This window comes from Arabidopsis lyrata, assembly GCF_000004255.2.
Source record: "Arabidopsis lyrata subsp. lyrata unplaced genomic scaffold ARALYscaffold_1, whole genome shotgun sequence".
Taxonomy (NCBI): Eukaryota; Viridiplantae; Streptophyta; class Magnoliopsida; order Brassicales; family Brassicaceae; genus Arabidopsis; species Arabidopsis lyrata.
This window is the reverse complement of record NW_003302555.1, coordinates 16,136,441-16,149,958: the sequence shown is the minus strand read 5'-3', so window position 1 is coordinate 16,149,958 and position 13,518 is coordinate 16,136,441. Positions and strand designations below refer to the sequence as shown.

The window sequence follows — 13,518 nt, the reverse complement described above, 5'->3', positions numbered from 1 at the left end:
GGTTCGAACCGAGGCCCAAACTGATTGACTTGCATGTCCTTCATAGATTCAAGCTCTATGCTACTCACTCGGTAACAAGATTACTCCTCTTTCTCTTAACTTCGGTCTAATTATGATCTGTGATTATGTGAATCTTATTAATGTTCAAAATCCCTTTTTAATTTATTATTGATTTGCATCAATATGAATCTTTTTTATTCGGCAACTGATTCACCGGTAATTGCGTTGATACAATTATGGTTTATGGATTTTTATTGTGTTTGACATTATTGCATAATGAATTCGTTAATTTTCCAATTTTGGATTTGAATTCTCTTTAAGGTGGTTTGGTTTAATTCCATGAATCACCCTATCAGGTACTACTAAATTTCTGATTTCTTTGGCTTTCTTCAATTTGTTTTCTTGCAGGATTCGAGGGAAAAGGGCTTGCACAAGTGTTTCTAGACAGAGAAAATGAACATTGAGATTTTTTGGAGTTTTGGTTTTATTATTTTAATCGTGGTGTGTTCTCTTTCTTTAGGAGGTTTTATTAGTCTTCATATATTATTTTCTATAAGACGTTTCAGTACTTTGATTTGAAAATCCAATATTGATAAACTATACTTACAATTTTATGTTATTCTAGATATTGTGATTACAAATTCAATATATGTACGATTGGTAAACCTATATAATATCTTAAAGTAAGGTCGAGTGTCAAACCAATATAATATCTTAGATTCCTGATCGGGTGTTAAACCAATAAAATGACTTATACATAATCGATTGGTGTATACTAACTTTGAATTAGGTTTTTAAATAATATATTGCGTTGGTTATTGTAATCTATTTAAATCATGTTAATTGACAATTATTTTTAACGATGTTTAGCTCTCATAAAATATGATTATATTATATTGTGATTAGTTATTAAAAAGGGAAATATGAAAATGTATATGAGAATTGTGTTTCGTTATCAATTGATGAAACCGTTATATAATACAGATTATCTTTATGGTATTTAAATATTTTTGGTATTCTTAACTTTTTCGATGGTAATCTTAAAGTGAAATTTGGGAGATCATCTCTTTTTCGCTTGTTCTTTTACCTCAGGAATTTGGGAGCCTACTGCTAAGGGGATTCTCAAAGCACGGTTCACTACAGGCTGGTCACAACTCATCGACCATGTTTCAAATAATCAACGAGGAAGAGTGGAGAGCTTCCTAATTCGATACGCCCTTCAAACTACTGTTTACATGATATGGCGGGAGAGAAATGGTCGTAGGCACGGTGAAGATCAACACTCGGCACCACTCATCACAAAGTGGATAGATAAACAAGTCAGAAACCGGATCACAACTCTTCGACGTATGGGAGATAGAAGATACGACGAGGCGTACCAAATGTGGCTAGCTACACGAAGCTAATACCTACAAATTCTCTTAGAATTCTTTTCAGCTAAATTTTTCAATTCTTTTTCAAACATAAGTTGCACTTCGTTGTAAAAACGTTTATTTTTTCTTTTGAATATAATTTAACATTAGATTCAAAAAAAAAAAAGTGAAATTTTCGATTAAAAAAATAAAGAGTATTATTATATATCTTTAACATATATATAGCTAAAAAGAGATATCCAAAATAATGTTAAATTTAATTACATCTAGCGTATTATTATATAATTGTCAGATATATGTTTTTTTTCAGATATATGTTACATACATTATAAAAAGTTTATACTCTATATATGAGATTACTTTTTGTATATATCACGAAATAAATATATAAATAAATTATGATAATATGTTCCTTTCCATAAAAGACACGTTTGGTATATTTTTTGAATAAATGTTTATTTCCCATTTATCGAAAGTGTTGAATTTGCATCAGTTTATAGTGATGACATGTATTATTTCCTAGATAAATGACAGAATATTATTAAGTTTGTGGTTTCATAATTAAATTTACTAATTAAACCAATATATACTAATATGGTATATTCTGTAAAAATGTTAGGTTGTTGTTTTACAAAAATGTTAAATTAAGGTAAGATTAGACAATTGCACAATGTGAAAGTGCTCACGTTCACTCTCAGAAATTAAAAATACGTTTTTGCCCTCATTTGAATGAAATTGCCTAATTTAATTCTTTTAAATAGTTTTTTTTTCCTTTTTTATATAAAAAAAATTGCACCGAATATTACAAAAATGTTAAGATACCTGTACATATTCGGTGGGCTTATTTTTGGAAAAAAATAAATTGGTCTGGTATAATTTACACCATCATATGTAAAACCCTAAAACTCTATGTTACAAATCCCTATAAATATAGGATGTCCTTCATAAAACACAAACATCACAGTTTTTATTTTATGCATATTCGTTATGGTTTATAGTTTTGATTTGTACCATAAAGTTGGTCATTTTTATGATGCATCATCTCAAAGATCTTTGCCTATTGTTGATCGACCTCTTAAACGAGGATTACAGTTTAACCGATTACATGTTTTGATTTTCATAATTGGTTTGTTGTTTTATGTGTGTCTATTATGTTAGTAATTAGCACTTTTTTCTTCAGATCTGGTACATGCATAAACAATTTGGATCGTGGAATTGCAAACTAAACTAGAATGAAACTAAGGTATTTCTCTAATTCGATTTCCTATACACTTCTCAAAAATAATGATTTGTTTATATTGTTTTTTTTTTTCTTTTGTCCCACGAAAATAATTACCCTAATAAAAAGATTAATTAATTATGTCAATGGATGTGTTCGGGTATGATCTAAAATTATCAGATTTTTATAATTTTTTTTTTCTTTCGTCTATTTTTTTTTACATTTTTTAGATATGATTTTAATTAATATTAGATTTTATTGTTTTGAAGGATATGTACAAAATAGTGGACATTGTTGTATCGTTCCTAAAATCGGTCATCGTTCCTAAGATCATGCATGATTGTTCCATGGTTGCTTCATAGTCTTTCTTCAATTATCGTTCGAACGAAATTTCTCACGAGCGTAAACATGATTTGGAATATGGCGAGAAAGAGGAGAAACAAAAGAAAACATGCCTAACCATTCAGGTAAATCCACTCCCCTCTTTTTCTTCATCCTATCTTTTTAATAATCTCTTGGTTATCCCTAAACCGAAGATATTTTCATGCCTAAAGTTGAGACGTAAGTTTGTTTTCTATTATTTTAGTCTTCTTTATCTTTCATATTTTGGTTACTAATTAATTTCTTTCATGCTAGATAGATTGCACTACGATGAAATACAAACCTCTTGATGACATGTCACGTTTGAATTCTACAAAATATGAATATAGAATTCGGGTCAAGATCTTGTGTTTATGGAGACAGAACTTCGGTGGGCTTGGTATGAGTTTAGTGATGATTTCTATCATATAGGAAGGTTTGTGATTTTCTTACAAAATTTCCCTTCACTCGATTATTAAAAGTAGTGTTCACAATGTTTTTTTTTTTTTTTGTAAAAGGTTCAAAGATTAAAACTTCTTTGAGAGGTGGGTTTATAATCGCTTTGTTTCTAAGATTTCTATTGGTCATTGGTTTCACTTTGATTATTTTTAAGGTTGTTGATCAGTTTGGCTCATCAAAGCTACTAATCATCGATACATGCAACTAAGATTACTAAAATGGACATTGTTAGAGATAGAAACTACTTCAATTTCGTTAATTTTACACGTCTTAGGATGGTGTTCATTACGATGATATTACTTGGTTGGAAAGTTTCTTTTCTGTATAAATTATTTTTGATATATATGTTTTAGTTCTTTGTTCTCTAAATAAATTTCAGTCTTTTATTTTACGTGAAAATTAATTGTATAATTTTCTGAATGATTTGTGAGATGTGATCAGTGAGGTTGTTAATATTGGGACTTGTGAGGAGGATCTAAAGGATTGTGAAACGTACATAAAAAAATACGAATATGAATTCGTACCAAATCATTAGTATCTCCGGACTTTACTCAAGCTGTGTCTAAAACCCACTTTGGATACTAACAAAGATTACACTTTGGATAGATGTGTAACTACTAAAAATCTCGGCTTTTAAGTTTGTTATGTTTTTTTCCTTTATTTTAGTGTGTTTTCAAGAATTTTAATAACTCTAAGTTTGATATGTTGTCTTTTAAGTTGTAATATATTATTAAACATTGGGATTTTCTTATATTTGAGTTCTTTTATGATTTAGAATTAGAAATATTGAATAAGAAATAAACTCATTATATGTATCACCAAATTTGAAAAGAATAATATTCGTGAAAAAACTTGATTTATATAAAAAAAATTTAATAAAAAATAGGTATAACTTTTTTAGAGTTTCAATTGTAATAATCTGACATTGTATCCATATTTTATTCGATATTTATTGTTCCATTCGATATTAGTATTTGCAATGTTCTTGGTTAATTGCATTATGTTTATAGTAATTTTAAATCTATTAATTTTTCTTATTGTATAAAGATTTTTAAATGTGTTTTTTATAATTTCATTTGGCCGCGTAAGGCACGGGTAATTGAGCTAGTTTTTTCGTATGATGACAGTTTTATTGATGAAAATATAATTTTAATATGCACTATAAGGTAATGACAGATATATTTTTTACCGCGAAAGACTTATTTATACTAGATGTCTCCTTTGTGGTTGTCTCCTCGAATGGACATGAGACTCATTAAGAGAGATGAGGGTCGCGACGTTACAATTGGTATCAGAACCGCACCCAGACGAGTGTGGAGTCAAGAGAGCTCACACCGTCGGGGGTGACGGTCTTTGTAACGCCCCGACCGCCACCTTAAGTGGACCCCACGTTCTCTCTCGGCCCGTGGACCCACCATATTCCGACGGCCGGTCCGCTACGTCCGGGAGGCTTTAAAGATTTGTTTATCGACCTTACAAATCATCACATGATCTTTCCCTGTGTTTTGTCCTCACTCACACAGTTCCGATAATCACTTCCCGGAAGGTCACCTATCCTGAAATTGCTCCAGCTCAAGCACCCTTAACTATGGAGTTCTCCACTACAAAAAATATGAGCACTGATAGCACATTACGATAGCGCATTTTTCGCATCTGTTATTAAAGATGGTACTCGAATTTTGATAACTATATTATAGCATTTTAGAAAAGCTAAGCCCTATAATAACAGATCCGGAAATAAAATCACTTATGACTGCCAAATATTTAACGAAAATTTGCCCATAACACCAACACTTAGCCAAAAAAATAAGAAATCGCTCAAATTAAAAACCAAACCCTAATTTCTTTATAACTTCTCCATCCTCTTTCTCTCCTTTACCTCTCCGCTCTCTTCCTCGATTCTTCCTTTCTTCCTAGATTATTCACTTCTCCTTAGCTCTCATTTACCTCTTCACTCTCTTAATATGATTATACACCCCTGGATCTACTGGATTCTATCAATTTCATCCCCAAATTCTTCTTCTTCTTAAATTCTATAAATGATTCATTGTCCGTCGTCGTCGCTTGTCTCAGATAACCATAAACCATAGCTTTCAATTTCGTTGGCTTGAAGCCCCAAACCATCTTCGACGCTCGTTCTTCAATTGCGTCAGCCTCCTCCCTCTTTATCCTTCTCTTTTGCATCCGCAGGTACGATTTTGTTTGGGTTCAATAGATTTATAAGCACTTGGGTTAGATTTTGTTAGGGTTCAGTTGATCGATTTGGGTTAGATTAAAATCTTATAAGCTTTTGGCCGAAAAACTGATGATGCTTTTCATGCCCCCCAGGTGTTCGACGAATTGCCTCATTATTGGCTTGCTTGTTACTTAACATTGTTTGGTGTTATGTAAGCTTATTCCTATTAGATTTACATATCTCATTTGATATTAGTATTACTATAACAGTTTTGTGAATAAAAATCTCATTGTTGTGAATAAAAATTAGAGTTTTGAACTGTTTTGTGTTGATTTTGGTTTGTTGTGTTGCTGTTGAAACTTGCAGGTGCTGAAGATTCTACCTTCCAAGTCATTAACACGTATAAGAGTAGAGAAGATGTATAATTTATCTTTGGTGGGTGCTTAAGATTCGAATCAGTTGGTCTCCAGGTACAATTATGAACTTATATTCTCTTTAAATTAATAGTATCACTGAAACAGTGAAATGGTTGTCGATGATCAAGTTTGTGGTCAGTTAGCTAATGGGTCTAACGGGTTCTCTTTTCTTTTAGATATTTTTGTTGGAGTGTGGCTTGTGTGTTTGGAATGGGCGTTGGTTTTGCTTATTTTGCTTCTTGCAGACTAATTAGTACTCACTTGGAAGTATTCTCGATGAAAGTAAGATAAATCACCTAGGTATAAGTGAATTTTAGGGCACGGAAACATGCTACTTTACTTCATCTATTTTCTTTGTAAAAACATCCATTGTATCAAAACGAGTAATTTAACTTGTTTGTTGAATACTGAAATATTTTTGCAGCTTAAAACACATGAAGATGCGATAACTAACATCAAAAATGAGCTTGCAGTTGTGGAGCTTAAAGTTCAGGTCTTTATTTCTTATCTAGCTTCAGATTTGTGTATGCACAATCATGTTACCATCTTGCAATGAACATCAAATCATATGTTCTTGTCTGAGATTACGTGGAGCATATGATTAGAGAAAGTGGAGCAGATCTGGTATCAATCATAGTGTTAGTATACTTGGGGACTAGCTTCTTCTTAAGTTTTATATGCATATCTAGAGAAGTGCATTTTGGAATGCAGGTGCTTAACTAGCTGAATTATTTTGCTTTCTTGGGTAGACTATTGAAAAGCCATCTCTAATTTACTTTAGTATTGTTTTTTTGAACTGAATAGGTTAGTGGATGCCAATAAATAATGTTTCCAGGGAGATATATTTACACTAAAAGACTGAAAGATGCAAAGAGACTGAAGTCACGCTTACGATGGGTATGGCCATGGGAGGAATGAAGGTAAACTGATGTACGGAGTGCAAGTAGCTATCTTAGCCTAAAAAGTTTGTCTAATGTTAGTTTATTTTGTGTGGCACTTACGATGGTAGTATACGACTTGGTATGATGTTATGTAAAACTTGTTTTGGTTAATTTGATATTAATGTTATGTATTTTGATGATTTATGAAATATATAAATAATATATAAATCCAATTTAAAAATTTATGCAAAATAGGATTCAATTATAAATTTATATAAATCAAATTAATATATTCGTATAGCGAAACAAAAATGCTACAACATAATATAAAACAGCACAAAACATGTGTTACAAGAAAGTATATTAAAGCATTTGGTTAATGCTATAATAAAACGACTTACAATAGCATACTGAAAAAATGTTATCGTATGTGTGGCACCTACCATAACAGGGGCATAAAATAGCATTTATGAAAACGCTATAAATTACATATTATAGCATTTCTGTCGTGTTAAGAATGTGCATTTTTCTTGTAGTGCTCTCAGGACAGTTGACCAAAAAGATAAGTGCATTTTGGTGACATAGGTGGTCAAATCAATTCTTTTAATCCTCTTTTCATGCACCATCATATTCCTGAAACCAAGATATTACATTTCATATGGTCTTATCGTTTTTTTAATTTACCTCTATAACATCAGAGAAAAAAAAAACAAATGAAAATAACATTTCCCAAAAGAATTGCTAGTGTTCATGGCAGTGACGCTAATAAACTCTCATTAGTATCATCATTTGACTAGAAATTCTGAAGTAAACGGACGTGATCTTCCATGTCATTGGATGCCAAAACCATCAAACCAAATGGTCCTAAACCGGACTTTACTGACAAATCTCCCTGACCATATATCTTTTGTGGGTCGGTCCAACTCTGTTCAATCACATCGATCGGCTTTTTCCAATTCCTTCACCTTGAACGATACCTCAACATCTGCCTACTCAATACCAAAAGAAATAAACTAGAAATCACACTTTGCAAAAAGAAAAACTAAGTAGTTTTAGGTCAAAATTAAAGATCGACTCAATTCCCAATACTAGATGCGGATTCACCAATAATCTGGTCAAGGTTAAGAGAATTTGGAAGCAGTGCTAGGTGTACAAACTGAAGGGATATAAGAGAGTTCGGAACCAAAAAGAGGATCAAAGAGTTTCTGCTAGATAGCAAAAAAGAACCAAAATAATATTACGTGACTAAATTAATTGTAAATACATCGCATGATTTTTTCACATGTATACGTACGTAATAAATTATTTATTTTTTGAAAGTAAACTAATTTCGAAAATATCAACTGCCAAATACATAGATAGTAAAAATAGGGTATTATCACACAATACCAACAATCCACATCAACAAGAAGCTTGAAGCTTTGAATAATATAAAACAACATTCACATTATAGCGGACGCACATAGCCACAAAGAAGGCTTAAAGAAGTCATGATCTAACGAGGAGATAACACCAAATTCTCAAAAGATAAGAATTTAATCCCAAGGGAATTGTCTTGACCTTTACCAAGATAAAGAGCAAGAGAGGGGTCGACAAGAATGAAACATATCAAGGTTGTCTATAGACAAGAGTCCATCGGTGGAGTGACATAGCTCATAGTCATAGTCTCCAGACTCTCTCCCGCACTTCTCAAGGGTGTTCGTCTTGTAGAGAGAAAGACACGATCTGAAAATCACTAGTGGTCCAGTAGATATATCCATTCACGTGAACCTGAGAAGAGAGTTGTAAGAGATAGGGACATAGTCTACGCCGCAATCTCCAAGGGGAGACTTTAAGACGGCCATCTTCAACAATATCGATATTCAAGACCTCAAACTTAAGTTCATTGACTTTCTTCCAAACTGTGATGAGGCCACTGGCGGGCAACCTTCTTGTACGGTTTTCATCTAAGTCGTGAGGCCACTTGATGACTTTGTACTGCATCGTGGCGTCAACAAATCCAAAGGAGACGAGACACTCGCCAGGTTTATTGAAATTACAGCACCGAGAAAAGGTAGGGTTAGGTAAATTCCTCAACTCCTTGTTCAAGGGGTCACAAAGATGGATCCCACCTTCACAAACGAAGCATAAGAGCTGGTGGTGGGAACTTAACATTCTGATTGAACTTTTATGTGTTCTATAATCTTCCGTGAACTTGCCGATGGGGAGGAGGCCATTGGCCTTTGGCCTTTTATGTGTACTAAAATCTTCCTTGAACTCGTGGATGACGCAATTGGCCTTGTTGGTCACAGAGAATTTGTATCTTAGTTTATAAAAGTTGCTCAGCTCTTTCCTGAGTGCCCTGAGAGTAAAAAGGGAATCACGTGAACGGCTGTGGTGGAGGCGGAGGAAACAAGGATCAGAGAGGAGAGACCTAAATTGCTTTGAGACTAACCGAAATCGGGCTAGGGATTTGCCTGGAACTCGGGACATGATCTCCATAACAACGTCACTAGGCAGAGAAACAGAGTTCATGTTTGTTTGTTCGACAATCTCTTTCTTGGTTTAGTTTTGATGCTTAAGCGTGTTCTACAAGCTCTTGATTTCGTTTTGGTGCTCTCTTTATATACCGTTTGGGAGATAATATAATAAAGAAATTCGCTAGAATGGAATGAAACGTTTTTCAATATTAATATAATTCCTAAATAGAGAAGGAAACTGTTTTATCACAAAGAAAAAAGGAAATCTATATTAACTTTTTTGAAATTACAATAATAATAATCTATATTAAGAATTTTGTAAAAAGGAAAAAAAAAAAGATATATATGGAAATAAAAGAAAACCTAGGTCATGAATGTTTGGGAGATTTTAGGAGGTTTTTTAGAGGGAAAATTCCCAAAAAAAAAATCCAAAATAATTTTTATTTGGACGTTTAATACCCAATTCTTTTTAATTGGAATAAAAATACATCATTTAAATATATGTTGCCTAAAAATACCTAATGTTTAATTGGTTGGTGGATTCGACCCCGTGATTTAACAGCCGTTACGGAGTCATTAACTGCAGTTAAGTTTCAACAACACGTGTTGAAACAAATATATAAGTCCTGTTTACCAATACTTAGACTAGTTATGAAGATTTGCAGAATCGTCCCAGAACTTTTTCTTATTTACAAAGAAGTCCCTGCATGTTTTTAAAAAATATATATATATATATATATATATATATATATATATATTTTTAAGGTCATTGTTTAGACCTAAGCTTGGAGAGGCTATTCTCCTTTTCTCTTTTGTATTTGGGAGCAAAACCCTGTGGAGACTCCCTTTAGAGAAGATCTTTCTAAACCCTATTTTCTTGTTATATTCATTATTGATTTCTACTTCAATCATGTTGTTTGCTTCAATCTCCATGTTTGAGTAGTTTTCTTGTTAGGTTTAGGGATTCTCATTGGGATTTAGATGAACTAGCAAATTGATTACCTGTTAGAATTAATCCATAGAGTTCTTCATCTAGGTTGTTCTTAATGCTAATTCTAGCTTGATCACCTATAATTTGATCATAGGATAATAGGTATTTGATCCGAGAGGGCACTTGTTACTGGAACTATCTTAGATGAGCCTGGTTTATAGGTGTGTAATAAGAATCGGCCTATCTATTAAGGTGAACATATCAAACCTGAATTTAATGCTAGTCTAGATCTAAGAATTCGCATCGAGAGGTGGAATTACTGATATTAGGCTTGTTAGTTATCGCATCGAGAGGTGGTTAGTTATTCATTAGTGATTTGAGTTCAAGAACGGTTCGTTAAATAATCCTAATTAATTTGCTAGATTTACTATTAGTTTATTTCCTGAGAAATCCCTAAGCCTAACGTTTTCCCATCTGAATCTACAACCAATTTTACTCGCTTGCTTTTATTTAATTTACAATCTTTTCTGTTTAGCTTAATTCAAAACCTGTTAGTCTATTGTGTGAACACGAGAGCTTTGTGGAATTCGACCCTAAAGTGCTACACGCGATTTCTTATTTGAGAGAGTAGTCTTAGGTCTTAATTTGACTCATATCATTGTCCATCAATGTGGTATAGAAAAATATTAGAAGATCGTCAATCCAGTACTTGTCAAAAGATTGATGATGATATGCAAATATTTTGTGATATTATTCCGATTTTTGGATCCGTTTCATTTTATCATCGTTTTGTTCTCTCATATAAATTTGTAATATGTAAAAGAGAAAATTTTTTTTGCAAGGATTGATTCTTGATGTACAAAAAACCAAAAACAATATAGAAAACGAAAGGTTTTGATCTTTTGACATTTTTTTTCTCCCACCACAAACAGGAATTTAATCATATACTTAACTCCAACTTCCTCATTTAATTGTCGGATTTAAATTATTTTGATATTTCTTTATTAACTGATGAAATATTATATGTGTACTAATATATTTCTTAAATATTTATTTATATGTGAAAATAATTATGAAATTATATATCTATCTATACACACTTACATAGGTTGTAAGAAATAAAATTTATGTATTGATGAACTACATATTTTGTTACAGATTTTATATTTTGACAATGAACGAAAGATAAAATATTTTTGATAAAAAAATATACATAAATAAATGGTGATCCAGACTTTGGGTGGTGTATTCAATAAAGTATTTGGAATGATTTGTATTAAAATGAAAAATCCTATGTTATTTAAACATGAATTTAAAAAAAAAATTAAAATCAAGTGTTATTGGATTAGTGATTTTAACACTGGAAAGGGATGATTTAAATAATTATATATATCGTGTATAATTGTGTAGTTTATCCATGTGGTATAAAAAAAATATTATAAGATCGTCAATCCACTTGTCAAAAAATTGATGATGATATGCAAATATTTTGTTATATTATTCTTTTATATGCAACTAAAAAAGAAGAATTTTGTTTTTCTTTTTAGCAAGGATTGGTTCTTGCTGTAAAACAAACCAAAAACAATATAGAAAAAATAAGGTTTTATTTTTAAAAAAAAATAGAAGAGCCAATAAAGAACTGATGAACTTTCATGGAAAATAAGATCCACATGTTCATTTTTCTTAGCTAAATTACCTATCCGGACATTGCCACAAAGTAGAATATGACATAAGCTAAAAAATAGTAACGATGATATAAAGACCATAATGATAACAAGTTATGTCGCGACGGTACGATAAAGCATTAGAAATAACAGGCAAACTGTTGACAGGTTGTTAACCACCCTGAAAAAAATTATCTCAAAAAAATCTTAAGTTTGCGGATAGTTTTGAGATTCCAAAATACGTTTGATATGGCGAAACACCCAGTTTCTGAAAAAAAAAAAGTTGCAAGTAGGAAGAGAATTTTCTGGCGATCCAAACGAAGATGTTTGTGCCCAAAGAAAAATAGGGATGCCGGTATGCCATAAAATTTTGGATAAAAAACTCGGGACGACCAGAGCGAGCCAATGTCACGATGATGGCCTGCAAATCCAAGGTAGCTTGGAGGCTCAGGCTCAGACCAAAAAGACTATGAAGTTGAAATGATTCAGCATTATTAGTTGTGTTTCTCACTCTTGCCCTATATCAAGGTTCGAGTCTAGTTAGTGCAACATTTTGATCTTTTGACATTTTGTTTTTCTCCTACCACAAACACTAATTTAATCACATACTTAGCTCCAACATCCTTACTTAATTGTTGGATTTAAATTAGTTTGATATTTCTTTACTAACTGATTAAATATTACATGTCTACTAATATATTTCTAAAATATTTATTTATATGTGAAAATAGTTACGAAATTATATATCTATCTATACAAACTTACATAAGTTGTAAGAAATAAAATTTATGTATTGATGAATTACGTATTTTATTACGAATTTTATATTTTGATAACGAACGAAAGATGTAAATTTTGATAAAAAATATACATAAATAAATGGTGATCCAGACTTTGGGGGATGTATTCAATAAAGGATTTGGAATGATTTGTATGAAAATAACAAATCCTATGTTATTTAAACATGAATTCTAAAAAAAAAAAATTGAAAATCAAGTGTTATTGGATTAGTGATTTTAAAATTTACAATCAAATCCACTGTTATTGAAAATATTTTAAGTAGTGAATTTGAAGTGACTTGAGTGACTTTGGGTGAGATTTAAGGGAATTTCTTAGTTAACATTCAAAAATCCAAATCTCATGGTTTTAGGTGAAATTTGGGAGAATTTTAATAACAAATTTTCTAATGCACCAAAATTCACCAAAATATGTCAAAACTCATTAAAAACTCAAATCACTCTAAATTCTTTTTTCAATACACCCCATAAATATATCTCTAAATTTGCCACTACTTGAGAGGATACATGCATGTGAGTATGTGACATTTGGTGAATCAGTGATGATTAATTAACCATAATTTAAATCTGCATGCCACCTTCGATTGATCATTTTATTCTATATCAGATACACACATTATCATGTGTTGGATGAATATAGTTTCTATATCTAACGATTACATAAATACGAAGGCTCAAGTTAAGTCCATTGAGATCTCTGGCTAAGCCAATTAGCTAATATATGACGATGTTTGTATGCGTTCTAATGTTAAATACAATTACGGCATTTTAGAAATGTTAATT

The 13,518-nt window shown here is 31.7% G+C and overlaps 1 protein-coding gene and 1 long non-coding RNA gene across 2 annotated transcripts; one reads left to right on the top strand and one right to left on the bottom strand.

Annotated features, from left to right (window-relative positions):
• The first annotated feature begins 5,140 nt into the window (after positions 1 to 5,140).
• Positions 5,141 to 7,090, top strand: LOC110224623. Its single transcript, XR_002329126.1, has 5 exons — positions 5,141 to 5,601; positions 5,740 to 5,798; positions 5,954 to 6,057; positions 6,428 to 6,714; positions 6,808 to 7,090. It is a non-coding gene; the product is annotated as an uncharacterized LOC110224623 (long non-coding RNA).
• Positions 7,091 to 8,573: 1,483 nt separating this feature from the next.
• LOC9327158 (F-box protein At3g49450) lies at positions 8,574 to 9,398 on the bottom strand. Its single transcript, XM_002891050.2, has one exon. The coding sequence runs from the start codon at positions 9,396 to 9,398 to the stop codon at positions 8,574 to 8,576; it is 825 nt and encodes a 274-aa protein (XP_002891096.1).
• Between the last annotated feature and the right edge of the window lie 4,120 nt (positions 9,399 to 13,518).